This window comes from Centruroides sculpturatus, unplaced genomic scaffold (assembly GCF_000671375.1).
Source record: "Centruroides sculpturatus isolate CEXI.00-Female unplaced genomic scaffold, Cexi_2.0 scaffold1467, whole genome shotgun sequence".
Lineage (NCBI taxonomy): Eukaryota > Metazoa > Arthropoda > Arachnida > Scorpiones > Buthidae > Centruroides > Centruroides sculpturatus.
Window position 1 is genome coordinate 123,501 of NW_019385654.1, and position 18,736 is coordinate 142,236.

At 29.2% G+C, this 18,736-nt stretch overlaps 1 protein-coding gene across 7 annotated transcripts in view; it reads left to right on the forward strand.

Moving 5' to 3' along the window:
• Positions 1-18,736, forward strand: part of LOC111640894 (mitogen-activated protein kinase kinase kinase kinase 5-like) — a 73,296-nt gene that overhangs the window by 33,686 nt on the left and 20,874 nt on the right. For 4 of the 7 annotated variants that reach the window (XM_023386977.1, XM_023386978.1, XM_023386980.1 and 1 more), the window contains exons 1-7: positions 10,746-10,838; positions 12,373-12,445; positions 12,522-12,716; positions 12,783-12,864; positions 13,732-13,839; positions 17,448-17,516; positions 17,672-17,750. In XM_023386977.1, coding sequence (XP_023242745.1) covers positions 10,775-10,838; positions 12,373-12,445; positions 12,522-12,716; positions 12,783-12,864; positions 13,732-13,839; positions 17,448-17,516; positions 17,672-17,750 — 670 coding nt within the window. In that variant the 5' untranslated portion in view covers positions 10,746-10,774. Of the gene's footprint in view, positions 1-992; positions 1,084-1,166; positions 1,232-3,325; positions 3,473-5,006; positions 5,080-5,155; positions 5,351-5,416; positions 5,499-10,745; positions 10,839-12,372; positions 12,446-12,521; positions 12,717-12,782; positions 12,865-13,731; positions 13,840-17,447; positions 17,517-17,671; positions 17,751-18,736 lie in introns of those variants that run through there. The other 3 variants (XM_023386979.1, XM_023386982.1, XM_023386983.1) reach the window with 2 other exon arrangements.

Consider the following 18,736-nt stretch of genomic DNA (forward strand, 5'->3'; position numbering starts at 1 on the left):
TTATTTAGCTTAACGAATACTCTAAATGGAAATCTAAGATCAAATTTCAATTTTATTAAGTCTTTATCCATTTATTTATAATCACTTTAAATGCTTTATTTACCAAATGATATTTATAGATACAAGATGAGTCAAAAGTCTCCATGCGTAAGTCATAACAAGGGGCAAAATCGGGAACCAATGAACAAATATTTAACTTACATTTGCCTTGAATGGAATACATTTGTTTGTGCATTCAGTGCGTTGTTTGACTACATATGGAGACTCAACACCTTGTAGTATATGTAAATATAAACTGTAAATTATACTATTTGCTGTTAAAGTGAGATGGTTACTATGAAACACTGATACCAAAGTACATGTTATAATGTTAAAAACTTCCATTTTAAAGTTATTGTTATAAGTAAAATTTAAGTATCAATCATTTTTAACTCCTAAAAACCTTAAATTATTTACAATCAATAAACAGAAATCTTGTATCTAATTTATAAAATTCAAAATTGCTTATCTTTATATTTGTTATTTTTATTTACTGAGTAGAATATAAACATTATTTCCTTCTATGAATAAAACATTAAAAAAAAGTACAAATTAGACAAAAATATTTGGAATGAGGATGTCAGTAGACAAAAATATGAATATTAAATACATTTATGGATACTTCCTCATTCCACAATAGTGAAGCGTTACAATAAATAACATTTTTAGTGACATTAATCATTATCTATGTGAAATATGAGAGCACTTAGTGCTTAGTCTGATCACGAGTTTGTTACGAATTAATAATGACTAATGACATAAATTCTGCATAAAATATATTTAAAAAATATATTGTAAAATTATAATCTAGATTTCTAAAGTATAATAATAAAAGTTTAAGTTTTGTTTTTTACCTTTTTATTTTATTTATTACTTAATTAATTTTACTTTATCCTCCTATTTCACTTTGAAAATCACTTTATTTAAATATTAAATATTTATTTTAAAAATAGGGGATGATTTCGGGATTATTCAACAAGAAATCTTAATGATGAAATCATGCAGGCATACTAATATCGTAGCATATTTTGGCAGTTATTTAAGGTAATAATAATGGATGAATCTGGAAATTTTAGTTTCATTTACAAATAAGATTTAATAATAATATATAAATTGATTGATTGCAGGCGGGATAAGTTATGGATATGTATGGAGTACTGTGGAGGTGGCTCATTGCAAGACATCTATCACAGTAAGTATTTCTGAAATACAAAAAATAATGCCAATAATATCAATAATTAATTAACATAACTAAATCTCATAGAAATTTAAACATAAAGTGATATTAAATAATGTTTATGTAATTTACACATATATTACGATACAATATTCATTGTATTTACATTAATTTTTTATTGAGAGCAGGAAGTTGAGTTCATATCTAAATAATATGCATCATGATTGCATTTTGTTACTATGGCAACAAAATTACAGACACAACTTAGTTTGACGTGTATAGGTACAATTTGGTACAACTTGTTAAAATACAATATCGGTTAATCACCTATATTTTTTTTATATATATAATTATATAGTGTTGATAATGTGTGATCGTTTAATAATAATCTTATACATGATAAAATATCAAAAAATAATAATAATTAAATATATAAGACATAAATAAAACAGTGATATTATTTAATTAATAGTTTATTGTTAATGTAGTTTCAATTTTCTTATTTAAATAGTTTATAGATTAATCAGTTTAATGATTTTTAAGAAAGCACAAGTAATCATAATAGAAGCAGATGGAAACAAAATAGGAAAAGGAAATTAGATTAACTGAAAGAAGTAAATCATATTAATGTATTAATATTTGAACATTACTCATGTATTTATTTGTTGTTCTTTAGGATATTACAGTGCAAAAAATAACTAAGATAGAGTAATTATCGTTCATCTCTGTGTACGTGCATGTGCACACACACAGAGAAAGAGAGAGAGTTTTCACAAAACATGAGAATATTCATTAATAGCAAAATTAATAAACATATTAATATAGCACTGTGGTCGTCATTTGACTTTTATGAGTCATTCAGGATCGTTGCCATCTTCACCACATCTCTGTCTACCTTCCTTTTCTTTATTCTAGCTATTTTCTTTATTTTGCACTGCATCATCTTGCATTTCTCCTCACAACCTGCTTCTGTCTTCTCCTTGGTCTCCCTCTTGGTCTATTTTGATCTTATGCAATGTCTTTGTCATTTGTGTAAGAAGTATGTCCTATCCATCTAAGTCTAACATTTTGTGTGTTCAGTGATCAACAATTATTACATATGAATATATTCATTCACAATATTCTGAAGAATATTGCTAAAAACATTTTAACATTACATTTTAACACAAATATATTTCATTAATTTTATTATTACATTTTCATCCTACAAAATTAATCAAAACATGATTATTCTCATACAGAATTGTACATATATTTTAAAATGAATAACATTTAAAAGTACTAAAATCCTGATATTTATGTTATCAAAGGAAAACAATCTAACAGTTTGACAATGACATTGTTAACTCCTGATTTTAACTTGCAGACGTAGTCTTATTCATAGTTTAAAATAACAAAAAAATAAAAGTTAAAATTAATGTTGTTAATTACTCAGCACGAAGAATATCTGAGATGTAATTATGCATTCTTATATCATTTTACATAATTAAATACCTCTACCCTTGTAAATATATTATTCTAATAACTTATTCCTTCAAAGAATATAACCTTTTTTAAAGTTGTATTAATTAATATTACTAAAATCATCATAAGATTTTATTAGCACAGAAACCTACATAAGTCTTTTGTTGTTCAAGTGTATCACATTTATTCAAAAAGAAAGGGGGGGACTACCTAACAATCAGACCATTTAGGCACACTGCCAAGGTTTGTGCTTATTCTTAGCTATCTTCTTGAGGTTAAAGACCAGGTGTTTTATTTTAAGGAAATTAGATTTTAATTAATTAATTAAACTAATTAATTATTATGATATTTAGCATTGTATTAAAACACATGCATGCTTAAAGTGAGTATGATAATAAATTTCAAAAGGATTGTATGTATAAAAATATTATTTTTATTTTTTATAATATTTAGCTATTTATCATTTCTTAAGTAATTTTCTTAGAAACCAAGTTTAATGAATTAATGAAATAAAAAATGGAGTTATTTATTTGCACATTTTTCTCACATTAAAATTTATTTTACTGTTAAAATCATATAAAACAAAAATTAAAAAATGATTTTATTATTGTTTATATTAAGTTATAATTTTTCTTTATTTTATAGTTACTGGCCCCCTTACCGAAATCCAAATAGCCTATATGTGTAGAGAAACGCTACAGGGTTTAAAATATCTCCACTCTCTGGGCATGATGCATCGCGATGTTAAAGGGGCTAACATCCTCCTCACAGAAGATGGAGATGTAAAATTAGGTTGGTATTGATATGTATTATTTTTGGTGAGGTATGCATTCTGTCCTAATTTTTTTGACTACTTCACCCCTTTTTTTTCATTCTTTATTATTTGTTTCTTGCCAAGTTGTTTTTCTTGTGCACGTGCATCAAAAAACAAAAAAAAATTGAGATTGTAATGAGGATAATTATAAACAATTGTCATTCAACAAATAACTTCTATTGATAATTGTTTGTAATATTTAAAAATATAAAGTGAAAATTAGTTTTTACTTTTACAAATACTTAATTACTGTCTTAACATCTTTCAAGCTATTCATGTTCAAGCTTGTAAACATCAAAAAACAAAGATTAGCAGTTTAAATACATAAATAAGTGGAATTGTTTTGAATATATCAAGTTTTTGTTTTTAAATATCAAAATTAAAGAAGCTGCTTAGTAAGGAAGCCAAAATTTTTAATTAGAAATGTTTTGGCCATTATTCTGGTTTCTTCAGTTTATAAAGAAATTGAATGATGTGAAACATGACTTTGGAGTAAATGCTGATGATAATAATTATATATATTTGCGTTTAACATGGAAATTTTTGAATAAATTTATGATACAGTTTAGCATAAGTAAAGCACTAACGGCAATATAAGTACTGTTTGTAATACAGGGTGTCTATAATTTATTCATTTGATTAAGAAATCCAATAGAGAGAAAACTGTAACATATGTCTACTACTACACATTGCTTGTATAATTCAAAAGTGTTTTTACAAACCTTTCGGATCATGATGGCTATTAGTAAACTTCCAGGTGTAAACTTTTGTCGCTCTCAGAATAACCAATATGTATTCAATTTAACTCCAAATGTTTTTAACATCTCTCTTTGTAGCCTGGATAGTCTTCTTCCATACTAATTACCTTTTGCATAAACTTTGTTCTTTATAGAATGTTACAGAAAGAAGTCAAGGAGGGTGATGTCAGAATCTTGGTGGTCATGCAATTGATAAAAGAGTCTTTGCAATTCGTCTCTTTTCACATTTCGGGCTTCATAATGTAGTGTGAGGAGAGCTATGACAGAGCTAACCTTTATTTTGAGACTCTTATCCATGTTAATTGGCAAAATGATATGTATGTAATGTAATATAATATAATTTTTATAATTGTGCTGTCAACAGAGGAATTTTTAAAAAATTTTCATGGATTGATGTGGACACAAATACCAAGATAAAGGTTAGTTCATTATGTAATCTTGAGGTGGGAAGCAGGATGAATTATGAAGACACACTTACTCTAATGTGTCTCTGAACTTATGAATTTTAATTATACTTGTCATTACGGAACTATAATTAAAATAAGAAAATGTCAAACTATAGGTTTTAAAATGGTTTGTTTGATTGAAATTAAGTTTTGTATGTGATTCTTTATTTTTTTAATGTTGTGTCCTGAACTTCTTGTCTTGTTTGAGATTTTGGGATGTTAATGAATATTCTGTTACTCTTATAAATTTTTCAAGGTAGGATAAGTTATAGCATCCTAATTCTAATAAAATTCTTTTAATTTTACAGCTGATTTTGGTGTCTCAGCTCAAATAACAGCAACTATAAGTAAAAGAAAGTCATTTATTGGAACACCTTATTGGTCAGAATCTCTATTTCTCAAACTACTCATTTTGTTAAAATGTAAGTTTAAAATGTTCTGTTTGATACTTTTAAAGGATGGCACCCGAAGTTGCAGCTGTCGAAAGGAAGGGTGGTTATAACCAACAATGTGATATATGGGCCGTAGGTATAACAGCAATTGAACTAGCTGAACTACAACCACCCATGTTTGATCTACATCCAATGAGAGCACTTTTTTTAATGTCGAAATCAGGATTTAAGTCACCTACACTAAAAGATAAAAATAAATGGTATGAAAATTATTATATTTTAAGATGGTAATATATTATTTCAAGAACAATTTTCTCTTTTAAAAGGTCTCCAACTTTCCATCATTTTGTAAAAGTAGCACTTACAAAAAATCCAAAAAAAAGGCCACCGGCAGATAGATTATTACAGGTAAGAAAGGTTTCATAAACTAAATACAGTGGTACCTCAGTATACGTCTGCTTTAGAATACGTCCAATTCGGAATACGTCCTGTTTGGACGAAACAAATTTTGCTCGGTATACGACTTTTGTTCGGTATAAGCGCCATCTATGAACNGAGGGGGGACGTTGATTGTTTATATTTTAGATTGATTTAATTTAATAATTTTAATTTAATTGTATTTAAACATGCCTTCAAAATAAAATACAGTTACACCAAAAAATGAATATAATGTGATTTAACATTTTAACTCACTAGAACGCTAAATCAATGAGAACCCTGAGCTTGTGTCTTTGCAACAAGATGTTCCATCTGGGGGTAATAGGAGACAACGAAGTGTGTTTCTTATGTCCAGTTTATTCCGTTGTTCTGTCGTCCATTAAAAGTCGCACAAACCCGAGAGAAATACACCATAGTAAATAAAATGGAAATACCAGTAATTTAATGTTTCTTGGGCGGCCCGGTACCATTTGATCCATGGACCGGTCCGCGGCCCGGGGGTTGGGGACCACTGATCTAGAGGACAAAGCCAAACGTCAAAGAATTTATGTACAGTGAATAGACTATAGAATCATTTCAAGTTTAACTTGCCATATTTATTATTTCATAACAGAAAGAGGAATGGAAATCTTCTGTTATGAAATAATAAATACGTTGAGCCCAGGGAAATAAATAGAGCCCAGGGCTAGATGTTTCTGTTGTTTTTTCCTAATACTAACATACAAAACAGCTTTTTATCTTTTAAACAATTTAAAATAAATCATTACATTTATAAAATTATATTTTGAGATATTTCTTGTTTATTAATGTAAATTTAAACTTAGAAAATTTATTTAGTGTGAATCTTTGAATGTAATCTCTACAATCTATAAGTAGCAAAACATTTTGAATACTTAAGTACATTGCTTTTAACATTATTTTTTTAATATTAAAATTTAATTTTATAAAAGTGCATAATGCATGATTATAATCAAGACCTTTTTAACATAGCGTTATTTGATTAGAAAATAATCAAAATATTTCTCTGTAATTCGTTGGCTAGTGTTGGCTAAGTGAATAAACCCATTTGGTGGAAAAATAGTTCTACAATCTTGATGTGATGAACAGAAGACAGATGTACAGTGAGCCACTACAGCAATGACAGTAGTTGTCAGAGTTGGGCACATTTGGAGGATAGAGCCCAGGGCTAGATGTTTCTGTTGGTAGTATGTGCAGACAAGCCAGGCTTGTCACATTATCTTCACAGTGTGGGCAGGCTGGAGAAGACAGGATATTATGAGAATAAAGAAAATTGTTAAGAGGGATTGTCTCCACTCGGAGGCAACACGGCAGCATCTCCAGATGGTGTGAAGCGTAATGTTTGTAGGGCCAGTGGTGGAAGGGTTGGAGATGATCTTGTTCTTTGCTAGGAAACACAGCCAGCCATCTTTTTGTTAATTTGTTATTTTTCTTGTTTAACTTCCTATAAATAGTTACCCTTTAAAACAGTTATTTAGCTGAGCTTGAATCTGAATCAAATTTGAACTCAATTGAATGACTGTTTCTAATCCACGTCTCATGTTATGAGGAATAAAACTGATCTGGCCATCGTTCCTCATCCATGCTTGCCCACCTCCTTATAGATCAGAGTCACTTACATTCAAGGCTGTGGAGAACAATCACAAGCCCTGAGCTAGGGCTTCTCACACTCCTTTATACTTTCTTGTGACAAGATACTTTTCAGTTTATCTTTTCTTTTTTCTCCTTTTATGCATCTGAAGTTACATAAATTGATTTTTTTTCCACCTGATTATTAATTGCATTATATAGATCTGATCTAGGTCCCAGAGCTACAGCTCTCATCTATCTCTCTCTCTTTTGGTCCTGCCTATATTAAGTAATTGTAACAAGTTGTATAGCCTTAATGATTCCTGTTAATAAATCAATCCATCAGTTCAGTTTTAAATTTCTAATTTAAATTCTTTAACTACTGAGAAATGCAATGCTGAATTGTAAAACACTTCAAAAAACTTAAAAATTGCATTAACCACTTTAATATCCAACATTTTGGCCATATTTAAATTTAAATTTTAATGTTTTAAATTCTTTAGTTAAGCAGTACTTCAGTTAAAATGTATTACTGTACAAGTATTATATAACTATCTGTATAATGTTTACTTACATAATAATTGTTTATAGTATAATTTTTCACTTTTACGCAATTAATATCCTGTTCTAAAGAATGTTAGCATTGTAATAACTGCACGTACAAAGATTTTGTAAATATTTTTCCAGAGAAATTATAGTTTGTTTATTAAATGGTTATTGAATAGTACTAGATTTTTAAAATATACAACAAATTTCATTTCAGATGATTCAATAACTGAATGGCAATATTTTATTAAATTCTTCTTTAAATATATATTTATTTAGCTTAACGAATACTCTAAATGGAAATCTAAGATCAAATTTCAATTTTATTAAGTCTTTATCCATTTATTTATAATCACTTTAAATGCTTTATTTACCAAATGATATTTATAGATACAAGATGAGTCAAAAGTCTCCATGCGTAAGTCATAACAAGGGGCAAAATCGGGAACCAATGAACAAATATTTAACTTACATTTGCCTTGAATGGAATACATTTGTTTGTGCATTCAGTGCGTTGTTTGACTACATATGGAGACTCAACACCTTGTAGTATATGTAAATATAAACTGTAAATTATACTATTTGCTGTTAAAGTGAGATGGTTACTATGAAACACTGATACCAAAGTACATGTTATAATGTTAAAAACTTCCATTTTAAAGTTATTGTTATAAGTAAAATTTAAGTATCAATCATTTTTAACTCCTAAAAACCTTAAATTATTTACAATCAATAAACAGAAATCTTGTATCTAATTTATAAAATTCAAAATTGCTTATCTTTATATTTGTTATTTTTATTTACTGAGTAGAATATAAACATTATTTCCTTCTATGAATAAAACATTAAAAAAAAGTACAAATTAGACAAAAATATTTGGAATGAGGATGTCAGTAGACAAAAATATGAATATTAAATACATTTATGGATACTTCCTCATTCCACAATAGTGAAGCGTTACAATAAATAACATTTTTAGTGACATTAATCATTATCTATGTGAAATATGAGAGCACTTAGTGCTTAGTCTGATCACGAGTTTGTTACGAATTAATAATGACTAATGACATAAATTCTGCATAAAATATATTTAAAAAATATATTAAAAATATTACTTTAAATTAAATTTAGATTGACAAATATTATTATGTCAGTATATTATTCTATAACTCATCAAAAGTGATGCAAGAAGAAATAAAATCATTAGTCATTTGAAAAAAATCAATAACTTTTATACTCAATTAATGGGTGAAGAAACGAAAAAATTGATTTTTACTTTTATCAAACTATAACATTTTATCATAACATTCTCCATAAAGACTGTACCATCTCCAAATAATTTTTTTCATTGTTCTGACTCACTAGTGACCAGGTAGATAAATCACCAAACACTAGTAGTTTGTCTTAAGTTTACACCTTGCCAACAGGCTGACCATGTGAAGTTTTCAGAGTTTACTTCACGTATGTAACACCTACATAGGGGCCAGTTTTCCATGGAAAATAATCCTGTGAGACATCTCTTTTTGGCAGATCATCCAGTTGTTCATTGCTATATCCCCTCAAACCAACCTGTTGTTCTGAATCTGAAATATAAAGTTTTTGTCATTGCAACAACATATTACTAACAACAATTTTGTCAGTCTTCGAATTTGAGCATGCACCAATCTGATAAAGTTGATTTATTTAACTTATGGAAAATGTCATTCACCATAGATGACATAATTAAGTAAATTCAAGGTAAAATTAAATAATAATTTTGAGTTTTGATTCACTTATATTCAAGAAAATTAGTCACATCTAATGGTATGGTCACCTTAAAATTAATTAATTAAAGTATATTGAAATATGCAGAACATTATCAAATTATAAGAAAAGTAATTGTTTTCATTCACCACTAATTTTTTTTACCAAAAAATTACTGATTTTTGACTTGGAAAGACAAAACTAAATACAATTTTCAATGGTAGAATGTCTTTCTGCTATTTTTAAATCAAATTATTTTTAGAACAATTCAAATTCTTATTAAGACATTAAATTTTAACAGTTAATGTAGAGTGTACATATGTATAAATATAGGATAATAACTTTGGAAAATACAGCTAAATTAAGTTGAAAATCACAAGCAAAACAAAATGGAGTAGACGTTTACACGTTGAGATGGAAGAAGATATGAAACCTGACAATTTTAAGCTGGGCCATAGCATCTGAAATAATTATTCTCTTGAATGTGAATTGAAAAATTATTATAAATTTAACAGATTAATGTAATAAGAATTTAAATTTGAATGTGGTTCTTATAAAAACACTCATTCCACTATTAATAAACAGTGTAGAGCTAGCAATGTACAGGCATAGGATATTATGTTGTTATTAGATTATATTTTATTTTATATAATAATAGTATTTTAGATGTATGTAACTTTATTGAATACTTAAAAATATATGACTTGCATCAAAGAAAGTAAAACAGGTTTAATCTCTTTCCTTATACTTCCTCAATGTATGCCCCTTGTGCTACCTGACAGACATCTAACAAGGTCTTCCCACACTTCTCTGGTCCAATTTATACGTTGTTAGTTCTTCCAGAGTAGCTGTGATTGAATTCTTTAGTGTTCAGATGTCTTGAAACAGGTGGCACATAAGCAGTGTCTTCCTGTATCCCTGCAAAAAAGAAATCTCATGATATAAATTCTGGAGATTCAGGTGATCATGCTGGCCTACCAGGTCTCTGGATCTTGTAGATTGTGTAAGTGAGAGCAAAGCCATCAATGTAAACGATCATTACACCCACAAGAAATTACTTCAAAAGTTCAGTCTCTTTAAAGAAAGATAACAAACTTCTAAATGAAAGCTAGATATTATTAGATTTCTAAAAGAGGAGATCACAAATGAACAAGATTCTCAGCAGATTCACAAAAGGCTAGGGAGGAGACTTTTCAGGTGGCACAAATATGTTTCAAAAATGATCAGAACTGGTCAGAATGCCAACCACAAAGCAAAAATTATTCTTACCAAAGAGAAGAAAATTTGTATAATAGTTGACACAGAGGGCAAACTAGGCAAGATACCTTACTCTGNCGCTACAGGGTTTAAAATATCTCCACTCTCTGGGCATGATGCATCGCGATGTTAAAGGGGCTAACATCCTCCTCACAGAAGATGGAGATGTAAAATTAGGTTGGTATTGATATGTATTATTTTTGGTGAGGTATGCATTCTGTCCTAATTTTTTTGACTACTTCACCCCTTTTTTTTCATTCTTTATTATTTGTTTCTTGCCAAGTTGTTTTTCTTGTGCACGTGCATCAAAAAACAAAAAAAAATTGAGATTGTAATGAGGATAATTATAAACAATTGTCATTCAACAAATAACTTCTATTGATAATTGTTTGTAATATTTAAAAATATAAAGTGAAAATTAGTTTTTACTTTTACAAATACTTAATTACTGTCTTAACATCTTTCAAGCTATTCATGTTCAAGCTTGTAAACATCAAAAAACAAAGATTAGCAGTTTAAATACATAAATAAGTGGAATTGTTTTGAATATATCAAGTTTTTGTTTTTAAATATCAAAATTAAAGAAGCTGCTTAGTAAGGAAGCCAAAATTTTTAATTAGAAATGTTTTGGCCATTATTCTGGTTTCTTCAGTTTATAAAGAAATTGAATGATGTGAAACATGACTTTGGAGTAAATGCTGATGATAATAATTATATATATTTGCGTTTAACATGGAAATTTTTGAATAAATTTATGATACAGTTTAGCATAAGTAAAGCACTAACGGCAATATAAGTACTGTTTGTAATACAGGGTGTCTATAATTTATTCATTTGATTAAGAAATCCAATAGAGAGAAAACTGTAACATATGTCTACTACTACACATTGCTTGTATAATTCAAAAGTGTTTTTACAAACCTTTCGGATCATGATGGCTATTAGTAAACTTCCAGGTGTAAACTTTTGTCGCTCTCAGAATAACCAATATGTATTCAATTTAACTCCAAATGTTTTTAACATCTCTCTTTGTAGCCTGGATAGTCTTCTTCCATACTAATTACCTTTTGCATAAACTTTGTTCTTTATAGAATGTTACAGAAAGAAGTCAAGGAGGGTGATGTCAGAATCTTGGTGGTCATGCAATTGATAAAAGAGTCTTTGCAATTCGTCTCTTTTCACATTTCGGGCTTCATAATGTAGTGTGAGGAGAGCTATGACAGAGCTAACCTTTATTTTGAGACTCTTATCCATGTTAATTGGCAAAATGATATGTATGTAATGTAATATAATATAATTTTTATAATTGTGCTGTCAACAGAGGAATTTTTAAAAAATTTTCATGGATTGATGTGGACACAAATACCAAGATAAAGGTTAGTTCATTATGTAATCTTGAGGTGGGAAGCAGGATGAATTATGAAGACACACTTACTCTAATGTGTCTCTGAACTTATGAATTTTAATTATACTTGTCATTACGGAACTATAATTAAAATAAGAAAATGTCAAACTATAGGTTTTAAAATGGTTTGTTTGATTGAAATTAAGTTTTGTATGTGATTCTTTATTTTTTTAATGTTGTGTCCTGAACTTCTTGTCTTGTTTGAGATTTTGGGATGTTAATGAATATTCTGTTACTCTTATAAATTTTTCAAGGTAGGATAAGTTATAGCATCCTAATTCTAATAAAATTCTTTTAATTTTACAGCTGATTTTGGTGTCTCAGCTCAAATAACAGCAACTATAAGTAAAAGAAAGTCATTTATTGGAACACCTTATTGGTCAGAATCTCTATTTCTCAAACTACTCATTTTGTTAAAATGTAAGTTTAAAATGTTCTGTTTGATACTTTTAAAGGATGGCACCCGAAGTTGCAGCTGTCGAAAGGAAGGGTGGTTATAACCAACAATGTGATATATGGGCCGTAGGTATAACAGCAATTGAACTAGCTGAACTACAACCACCCATGTTTGATCTACATCCAATGAGAGCACTTTTTTTAATGTCGAAATCAGGATTTAAGTCACCTACACTAAAAGATAAAAATAAATGGTATGAAAATTATTATATTTTAAGATGGTAATATATTATTTCAAGAACAATTTTCTCTTTTAAAAGGTCTCCAACTTTCCATCATTTTGTAAAAGTAGCACTTACAAAAAATCCAAAAAAAAGGCCACCGGCAGATAGATTATTACAGGTAAGAAAGGTTTCATAAACTAAATACAGTGGTACCTCAGTATACGTCTGCTTTAGAATACGTCCAATTCGGAATACGTCCTGTTTGGACGAAACAAATTTTGCTCGGTATACGACTTTTGTTCGGTATAAGCGCCATCTATGAACAAGTAGCACTATCGGTGTACTAGACTAGACTTGATGTTCGCAGTGCCACAGTTTATAACTTTGTTAAATATTTCTTCTGATTTTAATTTGTAAGTAAAATTTTATTATTTTTATTAATCATGAATTGCAAAAAGGCAAGTGAAAAGCAACAGAAAACTAAAAAAAATGACTAGAATCAAAATGGAACTGAAAAAAGAGGTTGTTGAGGAATATGAAGGTGGCATGCGTGTTCGAGATTTAACTGTTCCATATCATATTCTGAGAACGACGATATCGACATCGTGAAAAATAAAGACATTATTAAATCTGCTAACATTGCAAAAGGGGTTAAATCAATTTCTAAACAGAGATTGAAGACATTAGATTATGTTGAGAAATTGCTTTTGCTTTGGATAACTGAAAAACAGTATGCTAGAGACAGCGTATCAGAAGCAATTATTCGCGAGAAAGCTAAAAAGATACATGCTGATCTCATGAAAAATCAAGCAGGAACTATCCAGGAACGCGAGGTGTTTAAAGCCAGCCATTTTTTTTCATGAGAACAGATTAATCATTTTTACATTACTTCTTATGGGAAAGGTTGGTTTGGTGTACGTCCTATTTGGTATAAGTCCAAACATCAGGAACGGATTAAGGTTGTATACCGAGGTTCCACTGTATTGTCATTTCTTTAAAAAATATGTACTGTATAATTAAATTTTATCATTGTATTTGTCAACAGCATCCCTTATTCCAGACTAACCTTACAAAAAGGATAGCACGCGAACTCTTAGAGAAAGTCAATAATCCTCATCAGAACTATTCTGAGCTTGATCCAGACGATGAAGGGGTAAAATTTGATTAAATATTTTATTTAATTTGTGAAAATAGTTAACAGATTTAAAATATAAAATTATTATTAAGCATGGACAATTATTTGTATAAAATTTTAAATGATAGATTATATATGCATTCTTTCAAGATAAGAAGAGAAAATTTATCTTATACAACTCATATCTTGATACCATTTTATTATACTATACTAGAACACTAATTGAATTTTTGTGTAGTAATTATTATTTAGTAATATATTCATTATAATTGTAGAAACTGACACTCAGTTAGAGATTTGATGTAGAATTGCAAACCACATATTAAAGGTACATTTCTTTATTCTAAAGTTTTTTCAGATATAATAAGGGTTTTAAGGAATGGATATATTCAAAATTAAAAGGAACAATGATTATTATTAATATTTAATACAGTAACTGTATTACTAAGAAAAAAATCAAAAAAATACATACAAATTATATTAAAAACATTTAAGAGATAGCATGGGAATTACTCAAACAAAGTTAATATAAAAATATTACTTTAAATTAAATTTAGATTGACAAATATTATTATGTCAGTATATTATTCTATAACTCATCAAAAGTGATGCAAGAAGAAATAAAATCATTAGTCATTTGAAAAAAATCAATAACTTTTATACTCAATTAATGGGTGAAGAAACGAAAAAATTGATTTTTACTTTTATCAAACTATAACATTTTATCATAACATTCTCCATAAAGACTGTACCATCTCCAAATAATTTTTTTCATTGTTCTGACTCACTAGTGACCAGGTAGATAAATCACCAAACACTAGTAGTTTGTCTTAAGTTTACACCTTGCCAACAGGCTGACCATGTGAAGTTTTCAGAGTTTACTTCACGTATGTAACACCTACATAGGGGCCAGTTTTCCATGGAAAATAATCCTGTGAGACATCTCTTTTTGGCAGATCATCCAGTTGTTCATTGCTATATCCCCTCAAACCAACCTGTTGTTCTGAATCTGAAATATAAAGTTTTTGTCATTGCAACAACATATTACTAACAACAATTTTGTCAGTCTTCGAATTTGAGCATGCACCAATCTGATAAAGTTGATTTATTTAACTTATGGAAAATGTCATTCACCATAGATGACATAATTAAGTAAATTCAAGGTAAAATTAAATAATAATTTTGAGTTTTGATTCACTTATATTCAAGAAAATTAGTCACATCTAATGGTATGGTCACCTTAAAATTAATTAATTAAAGTATATTGAAATATGCAGAACATTATCAAATTATAAGAAAAGTAATTGTTTTCATTCACCACTAATTTTTTTTACCAAAAAATTACTGATTTTTGACTTGGAAAGACAAAACTAAATACAATTTTCAATGGTAGAATGTCTTTCTGCTATTTTTAAATCAAATTATTTTTAGAACAATTCAAATTCTTATTAAGACATTAAATTTTAACAGTTAATGTAGAGTGTACATATGTATAAATATAGGATAATAACTTTGGAAAATACAGCTAAATTAAGTTGAAAATCACAAGCAAAACAAAATGGAGTAGACGTTTACACGTTGAGATGGAAGAAGATATGAAACCTGACAATTTTAAGCTGGGCCATAGCATCTGAAATAATTATTCTCTTGAATGTGAATTGAAAAATTATTATAAATTTAACAGATTAATGTAATAAGAATTTAAATTTGAATGTGGTTCTTATAAAAACACTCATTCCACTATTAATAAACAGTGTAGAGCTAGCAATGTACAGGCATAGGATATTATGTTGTTATTAGATTATATTTTATTTTATATAATAATAGTATTTTAGATGTATGTAACTTTATTGAATACTTAAAAATATATGACTTGCATCAAAGAAAGTAAAACAGGTTTAATCTCTTTCCTTATACTTCCTCAATGTATGCCCCTTGTGCTACCTGACAGACATCTAACAAGGTCTTCCCACACTTCTCTGGTCCAATTTATACGTTGTTAGTTCTTCCAGAGTAGCTGTGATTGAATTCTTTAGTGTTCAGATGTCTTGAAACAGGTGGCACATAAGCAGTGTCTTCCTGTATCCCTGCAAAAAAGAAATCTCATGATATAAATTCTGGAGATTCAGGTGATCATGCTGGCCTACCAGGTCTCTGGATCTTGTAGATTGTGTAAGTGAGAGCAAAGCCATCAATGTAAACGATCATTACACCCACAAGAAATTACTTCAAAAGTTCAGTCTCTTTAAAGAAAGATAACAAACTTCTAAATGAAAGCTAGATATTATTAGATTTCTAAAAGAGGAGATCACAAATGAACAAGATTCTCAGCAGATTCACAAAAGGCTAGGGAGGAGACTTTTCAGGTGGCACAAATATGTTTCAAAAATGATCAGAACTGGTCAGAATGCCAACCACAAAGCAAAAATTATTCTTACCAAAGAGAAGAAAATTTGTATAATAGTTGACACAGAGGGCAAACTAGGCAAGATACCTTACTCTGCTTCATACTAGGAGTTATCCTTTATTGTTTTAAATGACTAGAAATAGTTCAGTCTTTAACTGCTCTAGAAAAAATTGTGGAAGAAATTGTGGTTCAGGCCCAATAAAGGGGTAAGGAATTCTTGCTTAGTCAGTAAATCAGCTCTTACAATGAATCCAGCAATTCACTCAAGTCCTGGTACTCACAAGAGAAAACTGTTGTGGGCAGCCAGTTCAGAGAGACTCAAACAGTATTCCCAGACAAGTGCTGAAATGAACTGACTTGTCAAGTGCCTTCAATGCAGTCTGACTCAGAATCAATGTAGATAGCCTTATTCAGAGGACATCTGTGCAAAATAGGGCAAACACACCAAATAATAGCTCAACTTGAAACAAGTAGGAACTTTCCCCAGACAGGCATAGAAACTTGAATGATTTTTACAAATGCCACTATTAGTTTTGGATCCATCGGTAAACCATACAATTCCATGGAAGAAAGGTTATCTTACCCATATGCCAATCAAGGTTACTAGGAAAGGAGACTGAAAAATGCTTATCAAACATAAACTGAGATAAAAAAAATCATTAGGCTATCAAAAAAGTCTTCCTTCAATTCTCAGCAGAGGCAAATGACCAAAAGAACAAAGTCTAAGGCTGTTTTACTGATCCTTTAAGGACTTTAATTTAATCTGAATAAATAAGTGAAAGGGAGGAAGATTGAATAGCATCTCAAGTACTACCAGTGATAAGAGACATTGCTCCATATGCTGCACACTTTGCAAATTTACCCAATAGTCTCTCTGGATTTTACACTATTTGATTTCTTTTCATTAGCTATGTAAAATACAGTCTATGTGCAGTTTATTGGTTTGATATATCATGTAACAAGAGGGGCACACATTGAGGAATTGTAAGGTGAGAGATTAAATTTAGACAGTTTTACTTTTGGTGAAATTCAGATATTTTTAACTATTCAATAAGCAATGTAACACGCATCTAAAATACTGTTAATCTTTTCAAATAACTTTATATGTGAATAAAATCAATGAAACAAATAAAAACAAATTTTAAACCACTTGTCATAAGAACTTTAATTTATATCACTTTTTATGTCATTTTTTTTTACATAAAAGATTAAATTTTAGGAGCCTCCAGCATCTGGGCCCGAACCAAATGGCTCCGCCGATCCTTCTCTACCTGGGCCTGATTACAAGGTTATTCTCATTTGAATAGAACAATAAAAAAAAATCTTACATTATGAAAATTTAGTATTATGAATTAATCATAACTTATAAAGTGAATTATTTATGGAACCGTCTGATATTGGATGTATTTTTATCAAAATCATTTTGAATTTATATTCTTTTAGGCTGTGCCAAATGTTCCACAACGAATTGCTTCCAAAAGATCAGCACGATGCAAACAAAGAACAAGATCAGAATTACATAGTAAGTCTTCTGGTACATTTTTATGTTTAATATTTTATTCATTGTATTACTTCCAATTAAGAAATCTTTTTACATTTTCTAAACTTAAATTCAACATACTTTTTGTCATTCTTCAAAAGTCTTCATGTAATAAATATTTTATAGTCTTTTCTGTTTATTGTATATACAGAAAAGACTATGAAAGAAAAGTCTTCCAAAAAACAAGGCAAAACATTTTAAATAATTGTAGTTGTGTTAATTATTACCCAAGAAGTTGTAATGTATATTAAAACATTCAAAAACTGTCCAATTTTCACATTTGTCATTATAATTTCTTAATGCATGCACCTTGTGTTACATGTCACACATCTTGACCAACACTGAAATTCTTCTTATTCTTGCTTTGGCACATCTGTCATCATTCCTCCCACGGCAACCAAAATTCTACAGTTTCTGCAGATTACTCATTTTGCATTATGACAAATAATTTCAACTTTGCAAACTGCAGAACACAAAATGCCTTTTCTGTTGTGGAGTTGAATTTTTATTTATGGCACTTTCTAGAGACAGTAGGCAACAAGATATTCAAATGCAGATGGGAGACAAAACTCATATGGTTACTCTATCGAGTGGTGTACATTGCATGCTTCTAGGATAATAATTAACATAATTAAAGATATTTAAAATGATAGTACAGTAGAGTCCCGAAAACTCAGCCTAATGTGGACCGAAGGGTGGCCGAGTTTGTGAAAATGCCGGGTTATCGGGAATGGGGTTTAAAAAGAATAAGTACGAGTGTTTCCTCAGAAAATACTGTACTGTACTTGCATGCATTGTTTGCTTGAGAATACAACAGAGAATAAACTGCCCAAATACCCTTAAACAAAGGAAAAGTACGTACTTCATGATGGCATAGAGCCTTTACTACATGAAAATGAAAATTAATGAATACACAGTGTACAGTAATTTACCTGATAAGACAGACCTCAGAAAAATACTTTATGAGA